Below are 26,279 nucleotides of genomic sequence, written 5' to 3'. Positions count from 1 at the left end.
ACTAGCCACTGAGCCACCATGACAAGCCCTTTATTGGGAGGGGATTAGAGTGCAAGAATAAGGAAGTTTAGGTGCAATCGTACAGCACTTGGATGAGGGCACACTGAGAGGACTGTTTGGTCTCTATTTCTAAAGAAGAATGTGGTTTGCACTGGACATGGTTCAGTGAAAGTTCACATGACTGGTTTCTGAAAGAAAAGAAAGATTTGCTTTTCAACAACCACTAGATGTCTCAAAGAGCTTCACAGCAATGACGTACTTTTGAAATGCAGTCAGTGTTATAACATGGCAAACTAGGGACTCGAACTCAGAACTGACCTCGTGACAGAGACAAGAGTGGCACAGCTGACACCCTGGCATGACAGAGTTAGTCTATGATGAGAGGCTGGGGAGAGTTGATCAACACATTACACTCTGAAGTTGTGTGTCATTGAATCCTGTCGGGGCTTTAAAGGTTAGATACAAAGAAGTTGTGTTCCCTTGCTGGCAATCCTAAAATGTGCAGTTGTCAACTTAGGTTAAGGGTCTGATTGTTTCATACGAAGATGAGGAAAATTGTGTTCTCTTGAGAGATATAGAGTCATAGAGCTGTACAACTTGGAATCAGACACTTTGGTCCAACTCATCCATGCTGACCAGATATCCTAAATTAATCTTGTTCCATTTGCCAGCATTTGACTCATATCCCTCTAAAACCCTCCTATTCCTATACCCATCCAGATGCGTTTTAAATGTCGTAATTGTACTAGCTTCCACCGCCTCCACCAGCAACTCGTCCATACACGCACCACCCTCTGTGTGAAAAAGTTGCCCCTTAGGTCCCTTTTCAGATTTTCCCCTCTCATCTTAAACCTATGCTCTCTAGTTTTGAACTCCCTTACCCTGGGAAAAAGACCATGACTATTCACCCTATTCATGCCCCTCCATTTTATGAACCTCTATAAGGTCACCCCTCAGACTCCAACACTCCAGGGGAAGCGGCCCCAGCCTATTTGGCCTCTTCCTATAGCTCAAACCCTCCAACCCTTGCAACATCCTTGTAAATCCTTTCTGCACCCTTTCAAGTTTCACAACATCAACAACATGAATAGCCATGATCTTTTTACTGTGGTGTGGGGGAGGGGGGTGGGGATGGAGTCCAAAACTAAAAACCATTGGTTTGAGGTGAGAAAGGAAAGATTGAAAAGAAAACATTGAAAGATTGAAAAGATTGCCCCTAAGGGACACATTTTCACGTACAGAGTGGTGCGTGTATGGAATGAGCTGCTGGAGGAAGTGGTGGAGGCTGGTACAATTATAACATTTAAAAGGCATCTGGTATATGAATAGGAAGGGTTTGGAGGGATATGCGCCAAATGCTGGCAAATGGGACTAGATTTATTTAGGATATTTGGTTGGCAGGGACAAGTTGGACCAAATGGTCTGTTTCCATGCTGTACAACTCTGTAACTCTATGATACTATGACATGCAGATGCCTGTGTTGGACTTGGTTAGACAAAGTGAGAAGTCATACAACACCAACTTAACAGTCCAACATGTTTCCTTTTTTAACCTTTTTATTAACATGAGCATTTCCACATTTCCCCATGTTACACTTCACTTAATGTATTGACAATGTTTTGCAGCATCTTTATGCCTTCTTCACAACTTCTGTTTCCATCTTTTTGTCATCAGCAAATTTTGCAATCGTACCTTGTGTCTTTTCATATGGGTTACATAAATTGGAAATAGTTCAGGTCACAACACCAATTGCTGTGATCCAAACAAAACATTTACCTTGAGCTGCTATGTGCTAGCTGAAAGACAAATAACCCAGAAGGAAAGCCAGTAAAACTTACAATAACACATCCCTGTGTATTTCAGACCAGTGCTCCAATACAATTAATACATTTATTTCTATTAATTACAATGCTTTACCTCTGGGAAATATTCAAGCAAAGAAATAGTGTAAAAGGGAGACACAGCTTATGTTGAAATTGTTCCAAGTAGGATGAGCTCTGTAACCCTGTGAGGGAACGTTAACAGGTTAGCCAATGAAAACAAGAGGCTGCTGGGATCCTGGATCTTGCTTGCAGCCTAAAACAAGGTAATCGTCCAGGCTGCTGCCCTGGCTTCTCTAGGAGACCACATCATGAACAGTGAACCTAGGAGACAGGTTTGAAGAAATACACACAAATCAATTAGTTATTTTTCCAGCATTTCCTATTTTTATTTCTTGATTAAAGAATGGTTTGAGCACTGATTAGGCATGCAGACTCAGTGGCTGTGTACATTGGCTGGCGATTCAGACACGTCCTGGAACATGGAAGATTTCGGCTCCAACTTAACAAGAGGCCTGAGTGAACCTTGCCCTCCTTGAAACCAAGATAACAAAGTGTGAAGCTGGATGAACACAGCAGGCCAGGCAGCATCTCAGGAGCACAGAAGCTGACATTTCAGGCCTAGACCCTTCATCAGGGCTCTGATGAAGGGTCTAGGCCCGAAACGTCACCTTCTGTGCTCCTGAGATGCTGCTTGGCCTGTTGTGTTCATCCAGCTCCACACTTTGTTATCTTGGATTCTCCAGCATCTGCAGTTCCCATTATCTCTGATCACAATTTTAACCCCCTCCCTGAAACCACCGTTTCATTCTTGTGTTGTCCTGCACACCCAAAGGCATTGTCACTGCTTTCCCTATATGTGTTGTATGTACAGGTCACCCACTCCTTGGCTATTGTCATGAGATTACAGGGGCTTCTTATTAAAAGGTCCCCAAGAACACCTTTGTGTACTTTCAGATACTTTGCAATGGAAAAGTACCAAATGTTTAATTTAACTACAATTAGGATATTTCAAACTACAGTCATGTTTTCTATAATTAACTGTCCAGAGAGCTTTGCTTCATTGACAATTTTAAGAACATTTAAGGACAATTTAAGTTATTAAAGGAAAATTAGCAACAGGAGAACAGGCAGAGAAAGCTGTCTGTTTAATGAGGGCAGAGACATTTCATAATTTTTAACAAGAGTGTTGAAAACACAAGGCTGTATCTGTGATTCATTCCCCTCTGTCAACATTAATTGTTTTATTCGGGGCAAGCAATAAACTCCACATAGCCAGAAGGATAAAGTAAGATGAAACTCAACTCAGTCAATGACAATTCTCAAGTCAAGATTCATCACAGCATGACAAGTTTAGTGATAATGGGAACTGCAGATGCTGGAGAATCCAAGATAACGAAATGTGAGGCTGGATGAACACAGCAGGCCAAGCAGCATCTCAGGAGCACAAAAGCTGACGTTTCGGGCCTAGACCCTTCATCAGAGAGGGGGATGGGGTGAGGGTTCTGGAATAAATAGGGAGAGAGGGGGAGGCGGACCGAAGATGGAGAGAAAAAGAAGATAGGTGGAGAGGAGAGTATAGGTGGGGAGGTAGGGAGGGGATAGGTCAGTCCAGGGAAGACGGACAGGTCAAGGAGGTGGGATGAGGTTAGTAGGTAGGAGATGGAGGTGAGGCTTGGGGTGGGAGGAAGGGATGGGTGAGAGGAAGAACAGGTTAGGGAGGCAGAGACACGTTGGACTGGTTTTGGGATGCAGTGGGTGGAGGGGAAGAGCTGGGCTGGTTGTGTGGTGCAGTGGGGGGAGTGGATGAACTGGGCTGGTTTTGGGATGCGGTGGGGGAAGGGGAGATTTTGAAGCTGGTGAAGTCCACATTGATACCATTGGGCTGCAGGGTTCCCAAGCGGAATATGAGTTGCTGTTCCTGCAACCTTCGGGTGGCATCATTGTGGCACTGCAGGAGGCCCACCTCACCCATCCCTTCCTCCCACCCCAAGCCGCACCTCCATGTCCTACCTACTAACCTCATCCCACCTCCTTGACCTGTCCGTCTTCCCTGGATTGACCTATCCCCTCCCTACCTCCCCACCTATACTCTCCTCTCCACCTATCTTCTTTTCTCTCCATCTTCGGTCCGCCTCCCGCTCTCTCCCTATTTATTCCAGAACCCTCTCCCCATCCCCCTCTCTGATGAAGGGTCTAGGCCCAAAACGTCAGCTTTTGTGCTCCTGAGATGCTGCTGGGCCTGCTGTGTTCATCCAGCCTCACATTTCATTACCATGACTTAAGTTTATGTATCTTGTCATTTAATAATACACTACATTCAAGTGTCTTTTAAAGAAGGAAATAAATGATAATAAGCTAACATAAAACCCTATCTTGTGAATATGTTTGCTAAGTTTGATTAGTGATCTGTAATGAGTTAACAGATTTGAGTTGGGGTTACTGTCGGACACTGTCTTTGGTACTCCTCACTTAGAAAGAGGGAAATCACCTAAGGTAACCACTTGTTACCTAGCAACTGGTTGTGCTTGTAGGTTGTGATTGGCTGTGAGTTGCACAACATGTTGGTTCTCAATGTTAAGCACCACATTTGTGTAACAGCTATTTTGGTAAGACAAGTGCTTAAGTTTCTACAATTCAGAAAGAACACAGACTCAATTCTGAGGGAAATTACATTTTAGTCTTGGGCAGTAGGGGATTATAAACTACATTAGGAAAGTACTTACAGTTATGTTGCAAATTTCATGCCGGACGACTGGCTGTTTAATTCGGTCTCTCTCTAGTTTAACTGATTACCTTTGACCTGTGCAATGAAGTAAATAAAAGAATATCCATAGCTAATGGACAGATCGAGTCAGTAGTGTTGATAAGTTCAGGTTTTAATTAACTTATGAAACATGATTTCAGCTTTGTTCTTTACAAGTCAGAGTCCTTGTGAACTCACTAATACTTAGTGACTTGGGTTGGACACAACTTCAAAGATTGAGTTGTGCAGAGTATAATGATTGATCTCAAAAGAACAAAGGCTGGTGGAAGGTGCAGGCATGGGGTAGATGAGTCTTTATTTCCAATAAACAGCAATTCTTGTTTCAGTGCGGGTCTGTCCTTACAGTGTACCTGGGTTGAAAAGACTGGGAAATAAGAGAATTTCGTGAACTTTTGGTAAATCTTTATGTTTTGTGATGGCTCCAGAAATAAAGCGGCTTGATTTTCAGTGTGCTACACAATGAAGTCCGTAGCAGCGAAACTTCCTGGCCCAGGCAAAGACTCAGGAGGCAGGCAGGATTCAGGCATGTGGCAGTCTCTACTCTTATTCAAGCAACAACCAGTTAATGCAGGGAGACAGCCAAAGACTTCCCTGAATCTGGCCTCACCGTGAGAACCCAGTCATTCTCGTAATCCTTGGCTCAGATCAGCAGAGAAATCAATGACACACTGATTTTCACTGTAAGAGACAACATTTTTATACATTTCACGTGACAATAATTACATACAATGTAGTCACTGTGTGCTTCCCCTTACTCTAGACATCCAGTTTGGTGAAACAACTAATCAAAGATGGACACTCCTATGGACAGCGCCAGGTTACCATGATCTCATGGCGTTTAACAGACACAGTAATGTCCAGGTATCGGGATCCTTCATTGCCACCTATAATTCACATTCCAAAGTTACTGGCCATACTCGTTCAGACACATTCCAGACTTGCATACTTCGAAGGACTGCTTGAATTCTGTCGCAACAAAAGCAGAAGTTGCTGGATAAGCTCAGCAGATCTGATAGCATCCATGAAGAAAAAAGTCAGAGTTAACGTTTCAGGTCTGGTGACCTTTCCACAGAACTGATGGTAGCATGGAAAATGGCAGTTTATATGCAGAAAACAGGGAGAGGAATGGGGTTGGGTGTAATCGATAGGAAAGAGCCCAAAGAGAGAGAAGAGCAGTTGGATAGACAAAGGAGTTGATAACAGTCTGGCTGGGAGGGTGCATAGTTGTTAATGGGGACTATTAGTGGCTAACAATAGGTAGTGTGTAATGATGACCATGGGCCCAGGCTATATCTGTCTCTTTGTGAGACATGTGGAATATTCCTTGTTCCAGTCCTATTCCGACCCACACCCACAACTCTTTCACTGAAATATCATTGGTGCTGCTTCCCTCCCTCGTCTGGAATTGGAAAAGTTCCACGAGTTTGTTTCCAATTTCCACCCTGCCCTCACTTTCACCTGGTCTGTCTCTGACCCCTCCCTTCCCTTCCTTGAAATCTCTGTTTCCGTTTCTGGGGATCCACTGGCCATTAATATCCACTACAAGCCCACTGACACTCACAGCTGCCCGGACTATACATCCTCATACGCTGCTTCCTGTAAAGACTCCATCCCATTCTCTCAGTTCCTCTGTCTCCGTCGCATGTTAGCGAGTTTTGAGAAGATTTGTAGCTCAGGTTGAGGTTCTGGATGTGAGTTTGCTCGCTGAGCTGGAAGGTTAGTTTTCAGACATTTTGTCACCATTCTAGGTAACATCATCAGTGAGCCTTCATCGGATATGTTCAGATGAGGCCAGCTGTGACAAGGGACCCTCCATAATGTCCACCTTCTTCCTCAACCGAGGATTCCCCAGCACCGTTGTCAACAAGGCCCTCAATCGGGTCTGACCCATCTCCCACACTTCCACCCTCACCCCTTCTCTTCCCGCCCACAACCGCAATAGGGTTCCCCTTGTCCTTACCTACCATCCCATCAGCAACCACATCCAGAAGATCGTCAGACACCATTTCCACTACCTCCACCGAGATGCCACCACCAGACACATATTCCTCTTGCCTACCTTGTCCATCTTCTGCAGGGACCATTTCCTCTGGGATACCCTGATCCACTGTTCTTTCACCTCCAACACCCATCCACAGCTTGATGGCACCTTCCCCTGTAACTGGTGAAGGTGCAACACCTGCCCATTTACCTCCTCCCTCCCCAGTATCCAAAGGCCCAAACATACCTTCCAGGTGAAGCAACATTTCACCTGCACTTCCCAGAATCTAGTCTACTGCATTCGCTGCTCACAATGTGATCTCCTCTACAATGGGGAAACTAAGTGTAGACTGGATGACCGCTTCACAGAGCATCTACGTTCTGCTCACAAAACAGACCCTGAGCTACCTGCTTCCTGCTCCTTTAACACACCACCCTGTTCCCTGGCCATATATCTCTGTCTCTGAGATAATGGGAACCGCTGATGCTGGAGAATCTAAGATAACAAAGTATGGAGCTGGATGAACACAGCAGGCCAAGCAGCATCTCAGGAGCACAAAAGCTGACGTTTCGGGCCTAGACCCTGCTCCTGAGATGCTTCTTGGCCTGCTGTGTTCATCCAGCTCCACACTTTATTATCTCTGTCTCTGGCTTGCTGCAGTGTTCCAGCGAAGCTCAACGCATCTTGGAAGAACAACACCTCATTTTCCACTTGGGGTCCCTGCAGCCCTCCGGACTCAATATTGAGTACATAATTTTAGGGCCTACTCTCCCATGTCCTTGCCCCCTACCCCACACATCAGGCTTTTTATCACACAGTCTGCTATTTTACACTACCTATTTTTAGTCACTAACAATCCGCATTGACAACTATTCACTCTCCCAGCCATATCGTTATCAACTCCTTTTTCTGTCCAACAGTCTTTCTCTCTCTTTGGGCTCTATCCTATTGTTTACTCCCTACCCCACCCACCTCCCTATTTTCTGAATATAAACTGACATTTTCCCAGCCACCACCAGTTCTGAGGAAAGGTCGTCAGAGCTGAAACGTTAACTCTGATTTTTTTCTTCACAGATGCTGCCAGACCTGCCGAACTTTATCGGCAACTTCTATTCTTTCTCCTGATTTACAGCATCCTCAGTTCTTTCGGTTTTTATTTCGTATTGAATTCTATTGCCCCTGTATTCCTTTGCTAATTATCAAATTCTGTTACTTCTCTTATATTTTCCCATTTTCCCAATTATACGTATAATATAGTACAAAAGACAGTTTGTTCTAACTAACTGCTATAAAGTTTGTAATATTAATTTCTATTATGTAGTTTATTATATGTAAAATTTTACAGCTAACTCTACTGTTAGCACTCTTTAACTGATGAGTTGCAAACAATCTATTTCATACAGGACGTGCCAGATGTCTTTTAGGAATAAGGAAAGCATTTCCCAAGACAAATTAACTTACAAATCTATGTTTAAATGTTTTCCCCTAATGCTTCTGTTATATTTTGGTTATATATATGCATCTATGATTACATTGAAATCTACCTCTGTGATTATCAGAGGAATCTTTAATTAGAACCTATTCCTTAATATTGTGAAAACCTTCAAAGAAACAACTGGTTACTACAAAAGAACTTCAGCTGTTGTTTTCACAGCTGCACAATTAGTTAGGCTGACTGTCTCATGCACTGAGATTTATACCCCATGTTCCAACTGATGCTGTTCACCTAAATGAGAGAACATCCATTCATTAATGAGGCTGGAATCAATCACTTGTCATATTTTAATGACCCCTGTGTCTGTCCTTAGACGTTCTCTTATCAAACTGTCACTGATGGCTGTTTGTACAGGGCCTCCCGTTCATCTTGTTCAAGGGTACCATTGTGTTTGACTTAAATGCTGGAGCAGGCATTTAATTCTGTTTTAATTACTTGTTGGCCATTTTGCGTCTAAATGCTGGAGCAGGCTTTCTAATTCTGTTTCTCCTTTGTTGGCCATTTTATGTGTTACAAATATGGGCAGTCCATGCAAGGTATAAGAAAGTTTGATGGCTTATCTAGGATTGATTTGAAGCAGTGGCAACAAGGATTTGGGTGTTTGCAAATAACAGAGAAATTGGAAAACATTAGGTTCTGTATTGCATTAAAGACATGGTACTGGAAATGGCACAAGTAAGGTTTGATTTGTCTGGATGCGAAACATTACATTCACTGTATCTTAATACATGAGACAATAACAAATCGAATAAAATCAAAAATCAGAAACAAAGTTGGCCTAGTTGTCCCATGCAATCCTGACAGAAATTCTAAAGGCGGTTTGGTTGATTTAGTGGGTGAACTGGAGGTAGTATTGCTTGACAGAGCTAGGAAGGCAGAGATAGCTGAGTTACTGCCATGCCACTTAGTTTCAGAGAAAGTACAAGATACAGCAAGTACTCCAGGGAGTTGAACATTAGAATTAGGTAATATGCAATTATGGGCAAAGCAGCACACACACGAGGAGAGAATGAAAAAAAACTGAAGATGTCATTCCAAGTGGAAGAAAAATGCAAAGAAAGAGCAGAAAACTATCAGGAAAGGGAAATCACATTGATAAGGATGGAAATAAAAAAAAGCTAAAATTGAATTGCAGACATAAGAGAAGGTGAATTATTATGAATATCAACCTTTAAGTATGTGATTTGCAACAAGAGACATCAGATACTGATACAGGCTTTAGGAGGGAGAATACTGATCAAAATTTGAGGTCCGGTATGGAAGTGTTTTAATTTGCACAGATCCTACCAAAATTGGGGAAAGGGATTTGGAAGTATTCATTGTGTTATTCGAAAAAAAATGGTTAGATGAATGATTTGGATTGGACATTGCTCATGCAGAGTAAGTTGAGAGGTAAAGCCCAGAAAATGTATACTTCACTATAAGAGATGGTTTCTTGGAATTACGATGCTGCAAAAGATGCCTATATTAACTGCGTACAAGCTAGTTGTTGAGACATAGGCAAAGTTCCCAGAATTCCAGGCAATTATAGATTGAATTCAAATGGCTAAGAAAAGTGATTCTGCTAGGTGGATACAAACAGTAGAAGTTGAAACCACGTATGAAACTCTCAGAGACATTATTCTTTTGGAAGATCTTAAATACTCATTACCTTATGTCAAAAGAATCTCATACTGAAAACCAAAGGATTGCAGTTGCTATTCAAGCAGTGATAACTGCTGAAAATTATGAGCTAATCCATCAAATGAAATATTTCACAAATTTGAAAAGGATTGATAACAGGAAAGTAAAAGGAAGCTAGCCAAAAAAGGAATGGTTAGCTGGGAATGCCCCAAGATCTCTGCCTCAGATCAGAAGGTGAATGTTCTGAGGGTGGGAGCGAAAATTAGATGCTAAAGTGTTTCCTTTCTAACAAGGTGATACACAATCATCCAGAAATCTGAAGGTTGCAAGGGAATTATGAAAGATTGTAAGAATGAGTATAAAAAAGAAACTCAAAAAGACAAAGCCACAGATCTAATTGTAGCTTTAACTACAGCTAAAGAAATGATGTAGGCATTGGAGAAACAGCAGATGAAGTATAAAAAGTAAATTGACATAAAAGGCTTTTATCTAAAGGGAAGATAGCCCCTCTTCTGTTCAAATGAAGAAGCCGAGCCCACAGCAATCCTTAGGCACAATGCTTCCGGACGATGACTTAACAAGAATAAAAGCTATAGCTTGAACTAGGATTCCTCCAAGATGGAGTATGGGAAAAATTGTGGCTATAAGAGCTGCCCCTTTTGAGGTATTTTCAGTGTTGGAGCTGAGTTCCTCGAATTCTATGAGCAATGATCACTGTTTTGCAAGCTGTTGCATTGTTTTAGAACTTTGGGAAGAACAGGATCAAAACAACAGCATTTTAGAAAGGAAAAAGAGAGACAAAGTTAATGACTACATGGGCGGTGATTCAAACGGTAACCTGCTGCCTTTGCTTTCTGATTTCAAGTATCTCTGACATCTGAATTCTAAAACAAACAAACAGCAAAATTCACAGCGGATTTTGGAGAAACCTATGTGTGGGATCTCGCAGCAGGGGTGCAGCTAAGTGGCTTTTTAAAGTGCAACCTTACTGTTTATTTTTTGAAAATTTGCAATAGTGAGTAGAGTGGGGCTTTTTAATTGAGATTTGCCTCTTGAGTAAACTTAAAAAATATAAAAACATAGCTACTAAGCTAGCCTGAAGCAGTATTTTTAGAGCAATAAGACTTCTATTTTCTGGATCTGTAGATTGTTAACATGCAAAGAAGGCCTTTAGTAGAGTGATTCGCTCCTCATGTTGAATGTGGGAGATTAGGGAGAGTTTTCATGTTAGTGATGGGTATGTCTGCAGGAAGCATGCATGGTTGCAAATCCTATCAGGTTGCATGGATCGGTTGATGCAGCAGTTAAAGGCAATGAGGAATTTACAGGAGATGGGGGTTGTGATAGAAGGCTGTTGTAAGGAGGGAGATAAACTGAAAACACAGTCAGGTAGATGGGTGACATCAGGAAAGGTGGGAGGGGGTAGGCAGGTAGTTCAGGAGTCTCCCGTGGCTCTGCCCATCTCAAACATGTTGGCATTTTGGAAAACTTAGGGGGAAATGGACCCTCAGGGAAATGTAGCACTGACAGCCAGGTTTCTGGTACCAAGACTGGCTCTAATGTAACAAGGGGTGTACCAGGTTCCAAGTGATCGATTGTGATAGGGGACTGTCTAGTCAGAGGCACAGATGAGCACTTCTGCCATCAACAGCATGACATACGACTGGTGTGTTGCCACCCTGGAGTCAGGATCAAAGACATTTCAGAAACGGTGCAGAATATTCTCAAACAGAGAGGGACCAGCAGGAGGTCATTGTACACAGTGGAACTAATGACATAGGAAGAGAAAAGGATGAGATTCTGAGGAGAGAATATAGGAAGTTAGGCAGGAATTTAAAAGTAGGTCCTCAAGAGTAGTAATACTTCATTACTCCCGGAACCACGAGCTTAGTGAGGGCAGGAATAGGAGGATGGAGCAGATGAATGCGTGGATTCACATTTTTGGATCATTGGAATCTCTTCTGGGATAGAGTGACCTGCATAAGAAGGACAGATTGCACCTGAATTGAAAGGGGGCTAATATACTGGCTGAGAGAATTGTTAGAGCTGCCCGGGAGGATTTAAACTAGTAAAGAATGGGATTGGTGGGGCCCATGGGGATAGTGAGGAAGGAGAGTAGTCTGAGACTGATACAGTTGGCAACGCTGTAGCTACAGGGAATAGAGAAATTGAGGTTTTGGTTAAGAATGAAGTTGGGAAAAGGAGTAAGTCAAACAGTCAGGGCAGACGTGAACAAAGCAGAGAGCAAAGTAGAACTGATAAATTAAATTGCATTTATTTCAATGCAAGAGGCCTAATAGGTAAGGCAGATAAACTCAGGACATGGTGTGGAACGTGGGACTTGGATATCATAGCTGTTACAGAGACATGGCTCAGGGATGGACAGGACTGGCATCTTAATATCCCAGGTTATAGATGCTATAGGAAGAATAATAATTAGGAGAGGGGGTGCAATTGAGGAGCGGAGTAGCGTTTTTCATTAGAGATAACACTATGGCTGTACTTAGGGAGGATATTCCTGGGAATATATCCAGGGAAGTTATTCGGATGGAACTGAGAAATAGGAAAGGGATGAACTCCTTATTGGGATTGTACTATAGACCTCCCAATAGTCAGTGGGAAATTGTGAAACAAATTGTAAGGAGATCTCAGGTGTCTGTGAGAGTAGGAGGGTAGTTATGGTAGGGGGATTTTAACTTTCCAAATATAGACTGGGATTGCCATGGTGTTAAGGACTCGGATGGAGAGGAATTTGTTAAGCATGTACAAGAAAATTTTGTGATTTAGCATGTGGATGTACCTACTAGAGAAGGTGCAAAAATTGGCCTACTCTTGGGAAATATGGCAGGACATGTGACTGAGAGGCAGTAGGTAGCACTTTAGAGCCAGTGACCATAATTCCATTAGTTTTAAAATAGTGATGGAAATGGATAGACCAGGTCTAAAAGCTAAAGTTCTAAATTGGAGGAAGGCTAATTTTGACAATATTAGGCAAGAACTTTCAAAAGATAATGTTGGGTGGGTGGCGGGCAAATGTTCGCAGGTTCAGCTGGAAAATGTGAAGTCTTCAAAAATGAGATAACAAGAATCCAGAAACAGCATATTCCTGTTAGGGTGAATGGCAACGCTGTAGCTACAGGGAATAGAGAAATTGAGGTTTTGGTTAAGAATGAAAAGGGAGATTATGTCAGCTATAGACGGCAGGGATCGGGTGAATCCCGAGAAGAGTATAAAGGCAGTAGGAGTATACTTAAAAGGGAAATCAGGAGACCAAAAAGAGGACATGGGATAGCCAAGGCAAATAGGGTTAATGAGAATCCGAAGGGATTCTACAAATACATTACGGATAAAAAAGTAACTAGGGAGAGAATAGGACCCTTAAAGATTAGCAAGGCCATCTACGTGTGGAACTGAAGGAGATGGGGGAGATACTAAACGAGTATTTTGAGTCAGTGCTTAAGTGTCTTCTAAGGCTAGTTAACCTTTACATCTAAGCTTAAATGGTTTTTGTAAGGCTTGCATTATATCCTGGTTAAGTATTGAAACCAACTTCTATGATTAGAGTATTTTTAGCTAGAAACTATTTAGTATTGCTGTAGCTTCAAAGAGACAACTATTTACTACAAAATAACTTTAGCTGTTATCCTTGCAGCTGCTTAAGGACCTAATCTAGCACCTGACATTATTCATTTACTGGTGCCATCACCCTTCATTAATAAAGCTGGAATCGGTCATTTATCTGTTCTAAGGCACCTTTTTTATCAGAACTGTCTTGGATGGGAATACACAGTGTTCTTTTGTCAACCTTCTAGCAGTTCTGTTCAAAGGCACCATTGTATTTCACTGTGTGAGCAGGCTGCTTAGTCTTGCTTAGCTTCTGTCTGCCATCTTGTAAGCTGAAATAGGCCACTTACTGCGTTCGGGTAAAAACTACCTTTCGTGGCCAGATATAGGCCACCCCTACAATGGGCAAGTTGTTGGAGAGAATTTTGAGGGACAGGATTTACATGTATTTGGAAAGGCTAGAACTGATTCGGAATAGTCAACATGACTTTATAGAATCATAGAATCCCTACAATGTAGAAACAAGACATTCTGCCCAACAAGTCCACACCAACCATTTGAAGAGCATCCCAACCACCCCATAACCTTGTACTTTCCATGGCTGACACATCCGATCAACACATTTTGTGTGTGTGAAATTGTATCTCACTAACTTGATTGAGTTTTTTGAAGAAGTAACTGGGGGAAGATGAGGACAGAGTGGTGGATGTGACGTACATGGACTTCAGTAAGGCATTCAACAAGGTTCCTCATGGTAGACTGGTTAGCACGGTTAGATTACATGAAATACAGAGAGAACTAGCCACTTGATCCAGATCTGGTTCAAAGGTAGAAGACAGAGGGTGGTCGTGGAGGGTTTTCTGACTGGAGGCCTGTGAGCAGCAGTGTGCCACAAGGATCAGTGCTGGGTCCACTGCTTTTCATCATTTATATAAATGATTTGGGTGTGAATATAGGAGATAATGGTTAGCAAATTTGCAGATGACATAAAATTGGAGATGTAGTGGACAACGAAGAAGGTTCCCTTAGAGTACAAGGGGATCTTGATCAGATGAGCCAATGGGTCAAGGAGTAGTAGATAGAGTTTAATTTAGGTAAATGTGCTATGTTTTGGAAAGGTAAATTAGGGCAGGACCTAACACTTGATGGTAATGTCCTGCGACATGTTGCAGAACAAAGAGACCTTGGAGTGCAGGTTCATCGTTCCTTCAAAGTGAGTAGATAGAATAGTGAAGAAGGTGTTCCATATGCTTGCCTTCATTGGTCAGTGCCTTGAGTATAGGGATTGGGAAGTTATGTTGCAGCTCTACAGGATATTGGTTAGCGCACGTTTGGAATACCTTGTGCAATTCTGGTCTCGCTGCTACAGGGAGGATGTTGTGAAACTTGAAATGGATCAGAAAAGATGTACAAAGATATTGCCAGTGTTCGAGGGCTTGAACTACAGGGAGAAGCTGAATAGACTTGGGCTATTTTCCCTGGAGCATTGGAGGGTGAAAGGTGACCTCATAGAGGTTTATAAAATCAAGAGGGGCCTGAGTAGGGTGAATAGACAATGTCATTTTCCCAGGGTGGGGGTGGGTCCAAAACTAGAGGGCATAGGTTTAAGCTGAGAGGGGAAAGATTTAAAAGGGACCTAAGGGACAATTTTTTCACGCAGAGTGTGGTGTGTATGTGGAATGAGCTGCCAGAGGAAGTGGAGGAGCTGGTATAATGGCAACATTTAAAAGTGACCCGGATGGGTATATGAATAAAAAGGGTTTAGAGGGAAATGGGCCATATGCTGGCAAATGGGATTTAGGAAATCTGGCTGGCATGGACGGGTTGGACCGAAGGGTCAGTTTCCGTGCTATATATCTCTATGATTTTATGACTGTGTGACTATAATCACAGGAAGTCCATTTGAAGCTTAACAGACAGAAAAGTTGCAGGAACAGGTTCTGAGTATTTTTCCATTGTTTGCAGTGACCAGCGCAATTGCTGAACAAAGTCTGTTGCTAGAGGTCACAGCTATACCACAAGAAGATATGGGGTAGCTACAACACTACTTAAGAATTTAAGGTTTTAGCAATGATCTGTAGCTCGGGTTGTGGGTGAGGTTGTTGACTTGCTTACCAAGCTGGCTTGTTTTCATTTGGATATTTCATCGCCATGCTAAGTAGCATCATGAGTGGATCCTCCACTGAAGCAATGTTATTCTACTCCACTTAGAATTTATACTGTCTGGTCTGTAATGTGGAGTAGTGTCATTTCCGGTTTTGTTCTGGAACCATTGGTTTTCAACTTATAATGCTATCAATAAACATATTGAATTGGACCCCATATGCAAACCCAAACAATGGTTGCAGAACAAAACTGGAAATTACACTACTCACCACAATGGACCAGAGAATATAATCTCCAGGCAGAGTAGAGCAACATCGCTTCATCAGAAGCCTGACTGATGATGTTGCCTAGCATGGTGACAAAACATCTGAACAAGAACAAGCCAGTTAGTGAGCAAGTCAACAACCTCTCTACTTAAGAATGAGGATATTTCAAAAGAAGCGCTTATCATGTCTTCATTAGTTGAAGCTCAATAAACAAATCCAGAGATAGAGTAGACACAGCTCACACTGAAGATGAGGCTGATGTCGTTCTAATATGTTGTTGCCCTGACAACAGAGTTCCGTTCAGAGGAAGTGGAGAGATCCTCATAGACCTACAGATGAAGAATGAACAGTTGTTCATTGAATAATGGTACTTGCTATAAATCTTGTGGCTTTACTATAAATAGCAGATGAAGTTCCTATGGCAGGAATGTAGGAATAAGAAAAACACACAGACATCATTTTACACGGCTCGGACTTCATAGAGACGCTGTCAAGTTCTTTAAAAAAATGTCGCATATGTCAGGTAGTACGAAAATCTCAAAATGTGATCACAACAGCACTTTAATACGCCACACCAGTTTTTGAAAAACTATTCAGTCAGGTGTTAGTGAATAATGTAGCACTAGTGCTGAAAATGAAAGCAAAATATCAATACAACCTTACATTATGGAAATAACAACCCAGTCCCCAAAAACTCATTTACAGACAATTACAGCTAGGACAGTAGTAGGAAAAAGTAACACATTTTTGGTTTTACTCATTTGGATGACCAATTTGATGCAGTCTAATCAGGGTTGTAATTTTGTACCTAAAGCTGTCCAGGGGAATCAGTAGCAGATTGGGTATCAAATCATTGAAATCAACTGCACATCATCTACAAATACAGGGAACTTCAGAGAGATGCATCAGCCTCCCAAAATTATGGTGGGGGAACACCTGAGGAATACCCAGAGGGCTGGGATAAAGAATTCTATTTTGTAACAGTGGCCTCCAGAGATTCCCAAATGTTACTCCTGGGTTTAGCCCATTTGAATTGATTTTTGGACATGAGATTAGAGGCCCATTAAAATTGATCAGAGAAAAGCTGTTGAACTAAAAAGACCAACCCTCAATGTTGGATATCTGTCTGTGTTTCTGGAAAGACTTATAGGAGAATGTAAAATAGCAGAACAGAATTTGGATGTTTCACAGGTGAAAATTTTAAAAATGGTCAGATAAACATTCAGTAACCAAAATGTTTCAAGTAGGAGAAGAGGAATTGGTCTTGTTGTCTTTGCAAGATGCACCTCTGAAAGCAAAGACCCATGCAAAATAATGAGGTGAGTTGGTAAAGTGACTTATCTAAGAAAAATTCTCGATTGTAGGAAGAAAACATGCAGTTCTGTAACACAAACACATTGAAATGGTATCATCATGGGGAACAGGAGTAAGTGTGTCAGCTGGTTAGAGTAGTGGAAGGTGATGAAGTTGATAAGGCTGAAACTGAAGGAGGGGTAGACAGTTCTCAAAATGAATCTCCTAAATTTCAACTAGCCAACACAGAAATACTAGGACATTGTGTCCTTATAACATAGAACATAGAACATTACAGCACAGTACAGGCCCTTCGGCCCTCGATGTTGTGCCGACCTGTCATACCAATCTGAAGCCCATCTAACCTACACTATTCCATGTAAGTCCATATGCTTGTCCAATGATGACTTAAATGTACCTAAAGTTGGCGAACCTACTACCGTTGCAGGCAAAGCGTTCCATTCCCTTACTACTCTCTGAGTAAAGAAACTACCTTTGACATCTGTCCTATATCTTTCACCCCTCAATTTAAAGCTATATTTATATTTAGAGAAAATAACCAAAGAATTTTATATGAGCACTGAGGAAGCACGAGGTGTTCTGTACAGCTACAGCTGCATGCCTAGCTCTGTGGTTTTTAAATGGTATATGCTGTGGCAAGGTGGCAAGAATTTTGGAAGCAGTGGTTGCTTTATCTGGGTGTCGAGGTTATGCCTGTGCTTCTGATTTTCTCTGGAGCTCAGTGCCCATTATTGAAAGCAGTATCTGCTGAGACCAGATGCTCCAATCAACCAAGCACGCATGAGCCTCCAGAGCTGGGGTGACACCCTCACTCACAAATGCCAATTCCTCCCCAGATTAATAGGTTCTGTACACACAAAGGCAGGCTCATATTTCCCAATAACCTGGTGTTTCGCTCTAATCCATTGCTCAAGAATAATTAGAAATAGCTGATTTGAGCAGATTTTGAAAATATGTCTCTGCTTGCAGTCAAAGACAGTGTATTCTTTCTGTGATAATGGGAACTGCAGATGCTGGAGAATCTAAGATAACAAAATGTGAGGCTGGATGAACACAGCAGGCCCAGCAGCATCTCAGGAGCACAAAAGCTGACGTTTCGGGCCTAGACCCTTCATCGGAGTGTATTCTTTCTGGTGTATTTGAAACATTAATAGTTTTGATCTTTCTTTAGATGTTGTATGCGCTGTATTGCAAACTTCTTGGTAAGGCGATAGTAAATGCAAGTCAATGTAATATTTAGGAGCAATCAGTTCAGCTGAAACAAAACGGGTGTATTTTTCTCGTTGAAGTGTTACTGAAAAGGTTGGGAAACACAGGCCTAGCTAACAAAACACATGACATGTACACAGGAAAGTCAGGACTAATAAAACAGTATCCTTATCAGTTGTGTCTGGGAAAACAAGGACAGGTACAAACAAAAGTTCAGAGCATTCCGGAAAATCATGTGATTGAACCTAGTTAATGCAGTTAGAATTCACCAACAGCGTTAGTCAATGTTAGACTCTGCATAGATTATTGAAGGTAAATATGGTCACAATGATAGATTCATGGTCAATTCTACATTTCGAAGACAGTATTGAAAGGATTAGCAATGCCTCATTGCCTTTCTAAGATTGAATAATTGAAGGGGTACTGGTAAGTTCCATTAATATCAAGGATTAAAGAAATAACCATTTTAGTGGATTACACCAATGTCATATGAGTGTAAGAATGCCTCACATACTTCAGAAGCTTAGGAATCAAGTCATGGCTGATGTTCATAGCTGTGTCAGCTATTTAGTCAATATTGGGTATAGAGGTATATGTAGAAAATCTGTTTAAGCAATTATATTTGGCTGGTTTGGGAATAAATGTGGCCAAAAGTAAACTTTGAAGAGCAAGAGTAGCTACCTAGGGCGTATTATAGGACAAGGATGCAAGTTGTCCAGGACAGCGAAAGTGAAGGCTCCAATAGAGTTCCTTGGTGCCAAAGCTAAATGAAAAACCATGAGAATTTTCAGAATGTATGGAGTTTGCTGGAACTTTGGGTCTAATTTCAGGACAGTAACTGTAACTTTAAAAATTTGTTAAAGGAACGAGTGAAAGCGAGATGATTAGCAGAATGCCAAGCAGCCTTTGAGGAGATGACGGCAGTCTTAATAAATGAACCAGCTGTTGGCTGCCCCTGATTTTCCCAAACCTTTCAAAATAGCAGTTGATACTCGTGACTTGGGAATGGATGCTGGGTTGTTACAGGTCAATGAGTCAAGAACGAGTGGAATATTTCTCTATGAAACTAAACTAGTTTCGGAAGTACCCTACAGAAAAAAATGGACTTTTTGTTTATTGTTGACTCTTCAATACTTTGAAGGCTACATCTAACTCAATAATAAGGAAATACTAATGTAGACAGATTATAATCCACTCACAAAATAGTGTCCTTGACACAGGGGAGACAACGCATAGACTGGGTGACTGCTTTGCAGAATATCTACATCTGTCTGTTAAAAATGACCCTGAGTTTCCAGTTAACAAAGTGTGGAGCTGGATGAACACAGCAGGCCAAGCAGCATCTCAGGAGCACAAAAGCTGATGTTTTGGGCCTGAACCCTTCATCATCCCCCTCTCTGATGAAGGGTCTAGGCCCGAAACATCAGCTCTTGAGATGCTGCTTGGCCTGCTGTGTTCATCCAGCTCCACACTTTGTTATCTTGGATTCTCCAGCATCTGCAGTTCCCATTATCACTGAGTTTCCAGTTGTCTGCCACTTTAACATACCACCATGTTCCCTGGCCAACATCTCTGTCTCTGGCTTGCTGCAGTTCTCCAGCCAAGCTCAGTGCAAGCTGGAAAAACAGCATCTCATTTTCTGCCTGGGATCTCTGCAGATTTCAATAATTTTAGAGCTTGAACATCTCCTTCCATGTCCTTTACCCACCCCCACACCCCAGGTCCTGTCATTACATGGGCTGCTTTCAGCACAGCCAACACATTCTCACCTACTTATGGTTCCCATTATAAGGTTTTCTTCCTCCCTCGGGTCATCATCAGCCATTCCTTTGTCTGCTTAGCTGTCTTTGTCTCTCTGAGCTCCATCTCCACCTATCTGCTTAATTCTTTTCCCCTATCCCTCATCATCCTCATAAATATAACCTTGTCACAGCTACTATTAGTTCTGAAGAAGGGTCATTGGATGCAAAACATTACTCTGCTTTTTCTCCACAGATACTGCCAGACTTGCTGAGATTTTCCAGCAGTTCCTGCATTCACAATTCTTTGTTTTATCTTTGGTTTCTTCGTTGTTTGATTCACAATGTCTAACTTGTACCTGATTGCTATCGCACAATAAATTGCACCTTGTTTAAATTAAGATTCACTAGTGGTTTCCTCTACCAGTGTAAGTCAATTATATGGGCAAGGAAAGGGGAGTGACTACAGAAAACTACCCCAACCTCAAACTGGTACTAGTTGGCTTTGCAATACATACAACATTAACCGATCCATACGAGTATATTCCCCTAATCCTATGTACTCTAATTTTGCTTAATAACCTCTTGCATGGGACATTCATTTATTTACAATTCTCTTTGAACCATTCCTAATGTGCATTACGTTCCCACAAAAATAATGATTCAGCGTGGATTTTTGGTTATTTATTGATTTATTTACTTGTACTTGCTGACAGACACAAGCAGTTCTGTTTTGGTCAGTCATAAACAGTTGCAGACTTGGCCCTGTGTAGGCTTCAAGTATTTACAAGGGAGGGCCAGAGAAAACAAATGTTAGTCAGCTATGCTGGCCTTCAAGGAAAAGTGCCAACATCATTATCCACTACACAGAGAGTACATGGGGCACGATCACAATTTGTATTTTGTGAAAGGAAAGCAACTCAGAAAGTGATCTCATTGTACAATTCCCAATCTAGCATATCCTTCTCCCTAGTTAACTCTAGAACAGGCTCATCGAAGAAACTGTCCTTAAAACCCATTAGCTCATCTTCCAGGGTCTCTTCGATAATCTGTTCCTTCCAATCTAGGAGATTCGAGTCACTCATGGTTATCCTTATAAATTTCTCAAATGTTGCATTGTTTCATCATGTACACCAATTCCATAATGTCATTATTGGTGGGGTCTGTAAACCACTCCCACCAAATCTTAACTGCAAATAATTTTACTTCTTGATTGTTAGAACTAAGTCTATTATACTTACATCATACTTAGAATCCCTCCAGTGTGGAAACAGGCCCTTCAGCCCAACAAGTTCACACCAACTCTCAGAGCGTCCTACCAAGCCCCAGCCCCCTAAAACCTGCCTAAATCTACACATCCCTGAACACTATGAGCAATTTCTCAAGGCCAATCCATCTAGTGTGCACATCTTTGAACTGTGGGAGGAAACCAGAGCACCCGGAGGAAACCCACACAGATATGGGGACGATATGCAAAAACTCCACACAGACAGGTTGCCCAAGGGTGGAAGTGAACCTGGGCCTTTGCAACTGTGAGGTAGCAGTGCTAACCACTGAGCTACTGTGCTTAACAACTTAACTAACCGATCTAGCCTTAACCTTGTCTTAGCTTCCTTCCAATATGTCAAATACTCATGAATATTCAGGTCCTAGGCTTTGCTATGCAAACGTACATTCCCTCTAAACTGAGCAACTGTGCACCTCTATGTTTGGGCAACAATCACCAATGTTGGCATGGCAATTGTGTCATTGCCTTCTGGTTACAGATGTTACTGCCAAAGCAGATGTTAGAGGTCCATGCATTCTATATTTCAAATTTTTAAATGAGGGGAAGTAAAGATGCTTCAATGGGATTTGGAGAAGATAAATGAATGGTGAAATTTGGCAAAATAATAATTTGTGGAACAGTGAGCTTTTCTACTTTGGTAGAAAAGATGAGATATAGAGTATTTCTTAAAAAGAGGAGAAGCTGAGAAACATTTAACTTAAAACGGTATGTCCTTTTCAATCAGTCATGAAAGCTAACCTGCACGTACAGCAAGCATTAAGAAGGAATATGGCATGTTGGCCTTTATTATAAAAGGATTTGAGCATAGGAGCAAAGAAGTCATCCTGCAATTAGCCTTGGTGAAACCATGCCCAGAGAGTTATGTACAGTTTTCATCTCCTTCCTTCACCAAAGATATATATGCGATATGCAATGCTAATTGACCAGATTGATTCCTTGGATGGAGAGACTGTCTTACGAAGAAATATTAAATAGACTGGGACTTCATTTTCTTAAATTTAGAAAATGACAGGTGATCTCATTCAATGACAAGAAATACATACAGGGCACAACATGGTCAATGCAGAAAGGATGCTTTCATTTGCTGGAGTTCAAGAACCAAATGACAGTCTCAGCTTAAGAAGTCAGCCATTTAGGACAGAGACGAAGATGAACTTCCTCATTCAGAGAGTGACAAATATTTGGAAATTCCCGCCTCAGAAAGCTCAGTCATTAAGCATGATCAATTCAGAGACTGACAGATTTCTACTTATTGAGAAAATCAGGGGCCAAGGGGATAGAGGAAAATGGTATTGAAGTAGGACAGCTATGATCTCATTGTATGGAAATGAGATCTGTAATCCATTAGAATAACTTACATTACTCATAGAGTTTTACAGTAATTTCTCCAGACATTTTACTCCTCAAGCTTACTCACACTGTCTGACACTTTTGATCACCTGCAAAGATTTGTTACTCAGCCTGTCAATTCTCCATTCACGCATTCAATACTACATTACACACAGCATGTAATTCCGCGCTTACATGATTCCCTCTGCTTCACCTGCCAAAGGAGCATCGCTTCAAAAGCTGTGTTTTCAAATAAACTTGTTGGACTATAACCTGGTGTCATGTGACTTCTGACGTTGTCCTCAAGCTTAGAGATGAATGAATCATTTTTCAAGACCTTAATTGTTAATTATGATCTTGCAAGACACAGGCTACCTTTTAAATGTAATGAAACCAGGCTGGCTTGAATTGAGTTTGTATCAATGTTATTTTTACCAATTTTTCAATTAGGTAGTTCCATTTTTTTACAGTTAGAGCTTTAATTCTGAGAAATAAAGGTGATAATCTAAAGCACATGAATTATGAACTAAATATTTACAAGACATTTAATTCACCAAAGGCAGCTTTTTAGAATAGCACCAACCTTGAACTCACATGCCCTTGATCTGTGCTCCCAATCATTTTCCAAATGTGACTACATTTCCAGGCATGAAAATTGATATGGCCCCTCAGTGAAACCTGTGAAAATGGGATGAGGTGAAGGACTTGCAAAAATGAAGTCCTGCTTGTTAGAATTGGAGGACAGCTGTTCGCCAACGGAGTTAAGCTGTCATTGATGCCCTAGAGCTCACAAACCCAAAATTTCAGCATGTGGCCCAACCTCTTTCAGATTTTAACTCCCACATCTGTGAAACCCTGATTTTGATAACACAGTGCACAGCATTTGGTCTGAAAAAAACTGTACAGCAAGGGCACTGAAATGGAGTCAACATCTGCTTTTGAAAGTGTTAGGAATTTAATCAGAAATGTATTCAATTCCAAATATATTTACTTAATGGCACATTCCCTGGGGAAGGACAAGAACATTTCTTGTGAATTTGTGCAGTGAGCCCATTATAATGACAAAAAGAAATTACAAACTCATGCAGAGAAAAATGATGAGCTTTCATAATTATGAAGCCCTACGTCTTTATCACCTTGAATGGTAACATAATGCCTACATTTAGAAGGCATGTTATTTAACGAAAGATCCAATAGTTTATCTTCAATATGCTAAACTGGACGAACAGTACTAACATATTGTCAATCAGAATGGTGAAGGATGGCTATTATTTTAAACTGCACAAATAGTGGGGGGAATGAGAGGGAGGTGATGACTTAATGGTAGTCTAGCAGCCCAGGTAATATTCAACAGACTGGGGTTCAAATCTCACCATTGCAGACGATGGCATTTAAATTCAATAAAAATCTGAAATTAAGTGTTTAATGATGACCATAAATCCATTGCTGATTGTCAGAAAAGCCCATCTGGTTTACGAATGTCCTTTAGGGAAGGAAACCGCCATCCTTATCTAGTCTGACTTACATGTGACTCCAGACCTGCAGCAATGTGGTTGACTCTTAATGCCCTCTAGGTAATTAGGGAGGGGAAGTAAAAGCTGGCTAAGCCAGTGATGCCCCCATCTTGTGAATGAATAATAAAAAAAAGAAGCAGAGGTTCACACTAATTGCAGATAAATTTAGGAAGTTCTTATTCACACAAAGTGTGACTCACAAATGTATTTTAATGCAGTGTCAAAGTGGAAAGAAAACCCTGGAAGCATTGAGGAAACAATTAATTGAGAAGGAATTTCAGGTCTTTCGGATGCATGGCAATGGATGAAAGTAGTGGCATGCATGCTGTGTATTTGGACTTTCAGAAAGCACTGATTTCGTGCCACATGGCAGGTTGGGTAGCAAATTAGAAATGTTTGGGATTGATGGGTCCTTAGCAACCAGTGTTAGATGTTGGATAAAAGATAGAAAACAGTGGGTAGGTATAGATGGGTTGGAGATTGGATTGGAGACAAGTTGAAAGTGATGTTTCCAAGGGATCAATGTTGGAACCCTTATTTTTGCTGTTTTATATTAACATTCAGAGGTGGGTACTGGGGGCAAAATCTCTAAATATACACTAGCCCAGGGAGAATAGTGAATTGTGAGGATGATGCTGAGTGACTTCAGAGGGACATTGATAGGCTGGCCAAATAGGCAGACACCTGGCAGGTGAAATACAATGCAGCAAAAGGCAAAGTAATGCATTTTGGTAGAAGAAACATAGAGACAATACAAGCTCAACAACACAACTTTGAGGGGAGTACAGGAGCAGAGAGACCTCACAGGACTCATGATTGTCTGAAGGTGGCCAGGCAAGTTGAAACAATTGGGCTTATAAGTAGAGGCATAGACTATAAAAGTAAACAAGTGATGCTACATCCCTACAATCATTGGTCAGACCACATTTGGAGTATTACATTCTGGGAACCATATTTAAGGATAGATATTAAAGCCTTGGAGACAGTGCAAAGGAGATTTACTAGAAACGTATCAGGAATGAGGGGTTATGGATAAAAGATTAGAGAATTGGGCTTATTCTTCTAGGAGCAGAGAAGTTTAAGGGCTGACTTTATTGAGGTGCTCAATGTTATGAACAACTTTGACAGGGTAAAGAAGGATATTCTATTTCCATTAGTTGCTATGTCAGTAACTAAGAGTCACAATTTCAAGATTGTCAGCAAGCGATAGCGGAGTGAGATGAGGAGAAACTTCTTTAATCAGAGCTGTTCAGATTTGGAATGCACTGCCTGGGAGAGTGGTCGGGGAAGATTTCTTAGAAGCTTTCAAAAGTGACCTAGTTATATGTGTAAAAAGGATGAATTTACAGGGCCATGTAAAGGGCTGGAGAATGGGTCTAGCTGGGTAGCTGTTTCATGAGCCAGTACAGATATAATCGATCAAATGGCCTCCTTCTGTGCTGTAAAATTGCTTCCATGATTCTAAATTAATTTTCTGCTGAACCCAACCACATGTAGCTCACCATTGCTTTTCTGTATCAGTCTATATTTATCAATAAATAGTGTGGTAAAATTATGCACATTGCAAGTTTTTAACATAATTTTACCCAGAAGGTACCACAGTTACAAACCAAACCAAAAGATGTTGATGTCTCAACCAAACGTTCTCTGAATCTGGGGAACCTCGACGGGTCTGATGGGACCTGTCGAGGAGAGAGAAAGCAAAGTTAACATTCCTGGTCCCAGTGACTCTTCCTCAGAACTGATGGTAGCTAGGCTAACTGCCACCGAAACATTAACTCTGCTTTCTCTGCACAACGGCTGCCAGACCTGCTAAGTTTCTGCAATGCTTTCTAATTTTATCGCACATTTCCAGCACCGCAATCCTTTTTTTCTCTCTCTGAATCTGCATTTCCTCCTTTCCAGCCCAGCCCCCTTTCAGATTGTGAAGTGATTCAGCTTCAAGGGCTGTATCTGTGGCGCTGTGCCTACCTAAAGTTCATTGCATTGCTGAGTCCAAGCCACGATCTGCCTGTGGTTTGCTTGTCTGCTCTGAAAGGACTTTACCCTGTTCACATCGGCTTTCTTTCCCTGACCGGCAGGAGCTGTCTTTGGCGGTGGATCCGGGGAAATCGAAGGGAAGCTCTACCGAGCCTCCGTCATTGCTGGCATCTCCTGCTGTTACGGACAAATTGTCCCCAATGGCAGGGCTGAGTGTGTGGGTGGTGGCCACGTTGGCAGCACTCTCTCTCGGGTTGTTCCTGCTGCTAAAGATCAGGAGAAG

The 26,279-nt window shown here is 41.6% G+C and overlaps 1 protein-coding gene and 1 long non-coding RNA gene across 2 annotated transcripts in view; one reads left to right on the top strand and one right to left on the bottom strand.

Moving 5' to 3' along the window:
• Nucleotides 1–1,589: 1,589 nt before the first annotated feature.
• LOC125452136 (uncharacterized) lies at nucleotides 1,590–26,268 on the bottom strand. The gene is made up of 3 exons (XR_007247476.2): nucleotides 25,988–26,268; nucleotides 25,627–25,698; nucleotides 1,590–2,145 (listed from the first exon to the last, which is right to left on the bottom strand). It is a non-coding gene; the product is annotated as an uncharacterized LOC125452136 (long non-coding RNA).
• LOC125452135 (cytochrome P450 7A1-like) overlaps nucleotides 25,955–26,279 on the top strand; it is a 37,117-nt gene continuing 36,792 nt past the window's right edge. The window contains exon 1 of the mRNA XM_048530157.2: nucleotides 25,955–26,279. Coding sequence (XP_048386114.1) covers nucleotides 26,197–26,279 — 83 coding nt within the window. The 5' untranslated portion in view covers nucleotides 25,955–26,196.

The sequence above is a fragment of the Stegostoma tigrinum genome, chromosome 5 (genome assembly GCF_030684315.1).
Source record: "Stegostoma tigrinum isolate sSteTig4 chromosome 5, sSteTig4.hap1, whole genome shotgun sequence".
NCBI classification, from domain to species: domain Eukaryota; kingdom Metazoa; phylum Chordata; class Chondrichthyes; order Orectolobiformes; family Stegostomatidae; genus Stegostoma; species Stegostoma tigrinum.
The sequence above is the reverse complement of the archived record's forward strand: the minus strand, read 5'-3'. Positions and strand labels throughout refer to the sequence as shown.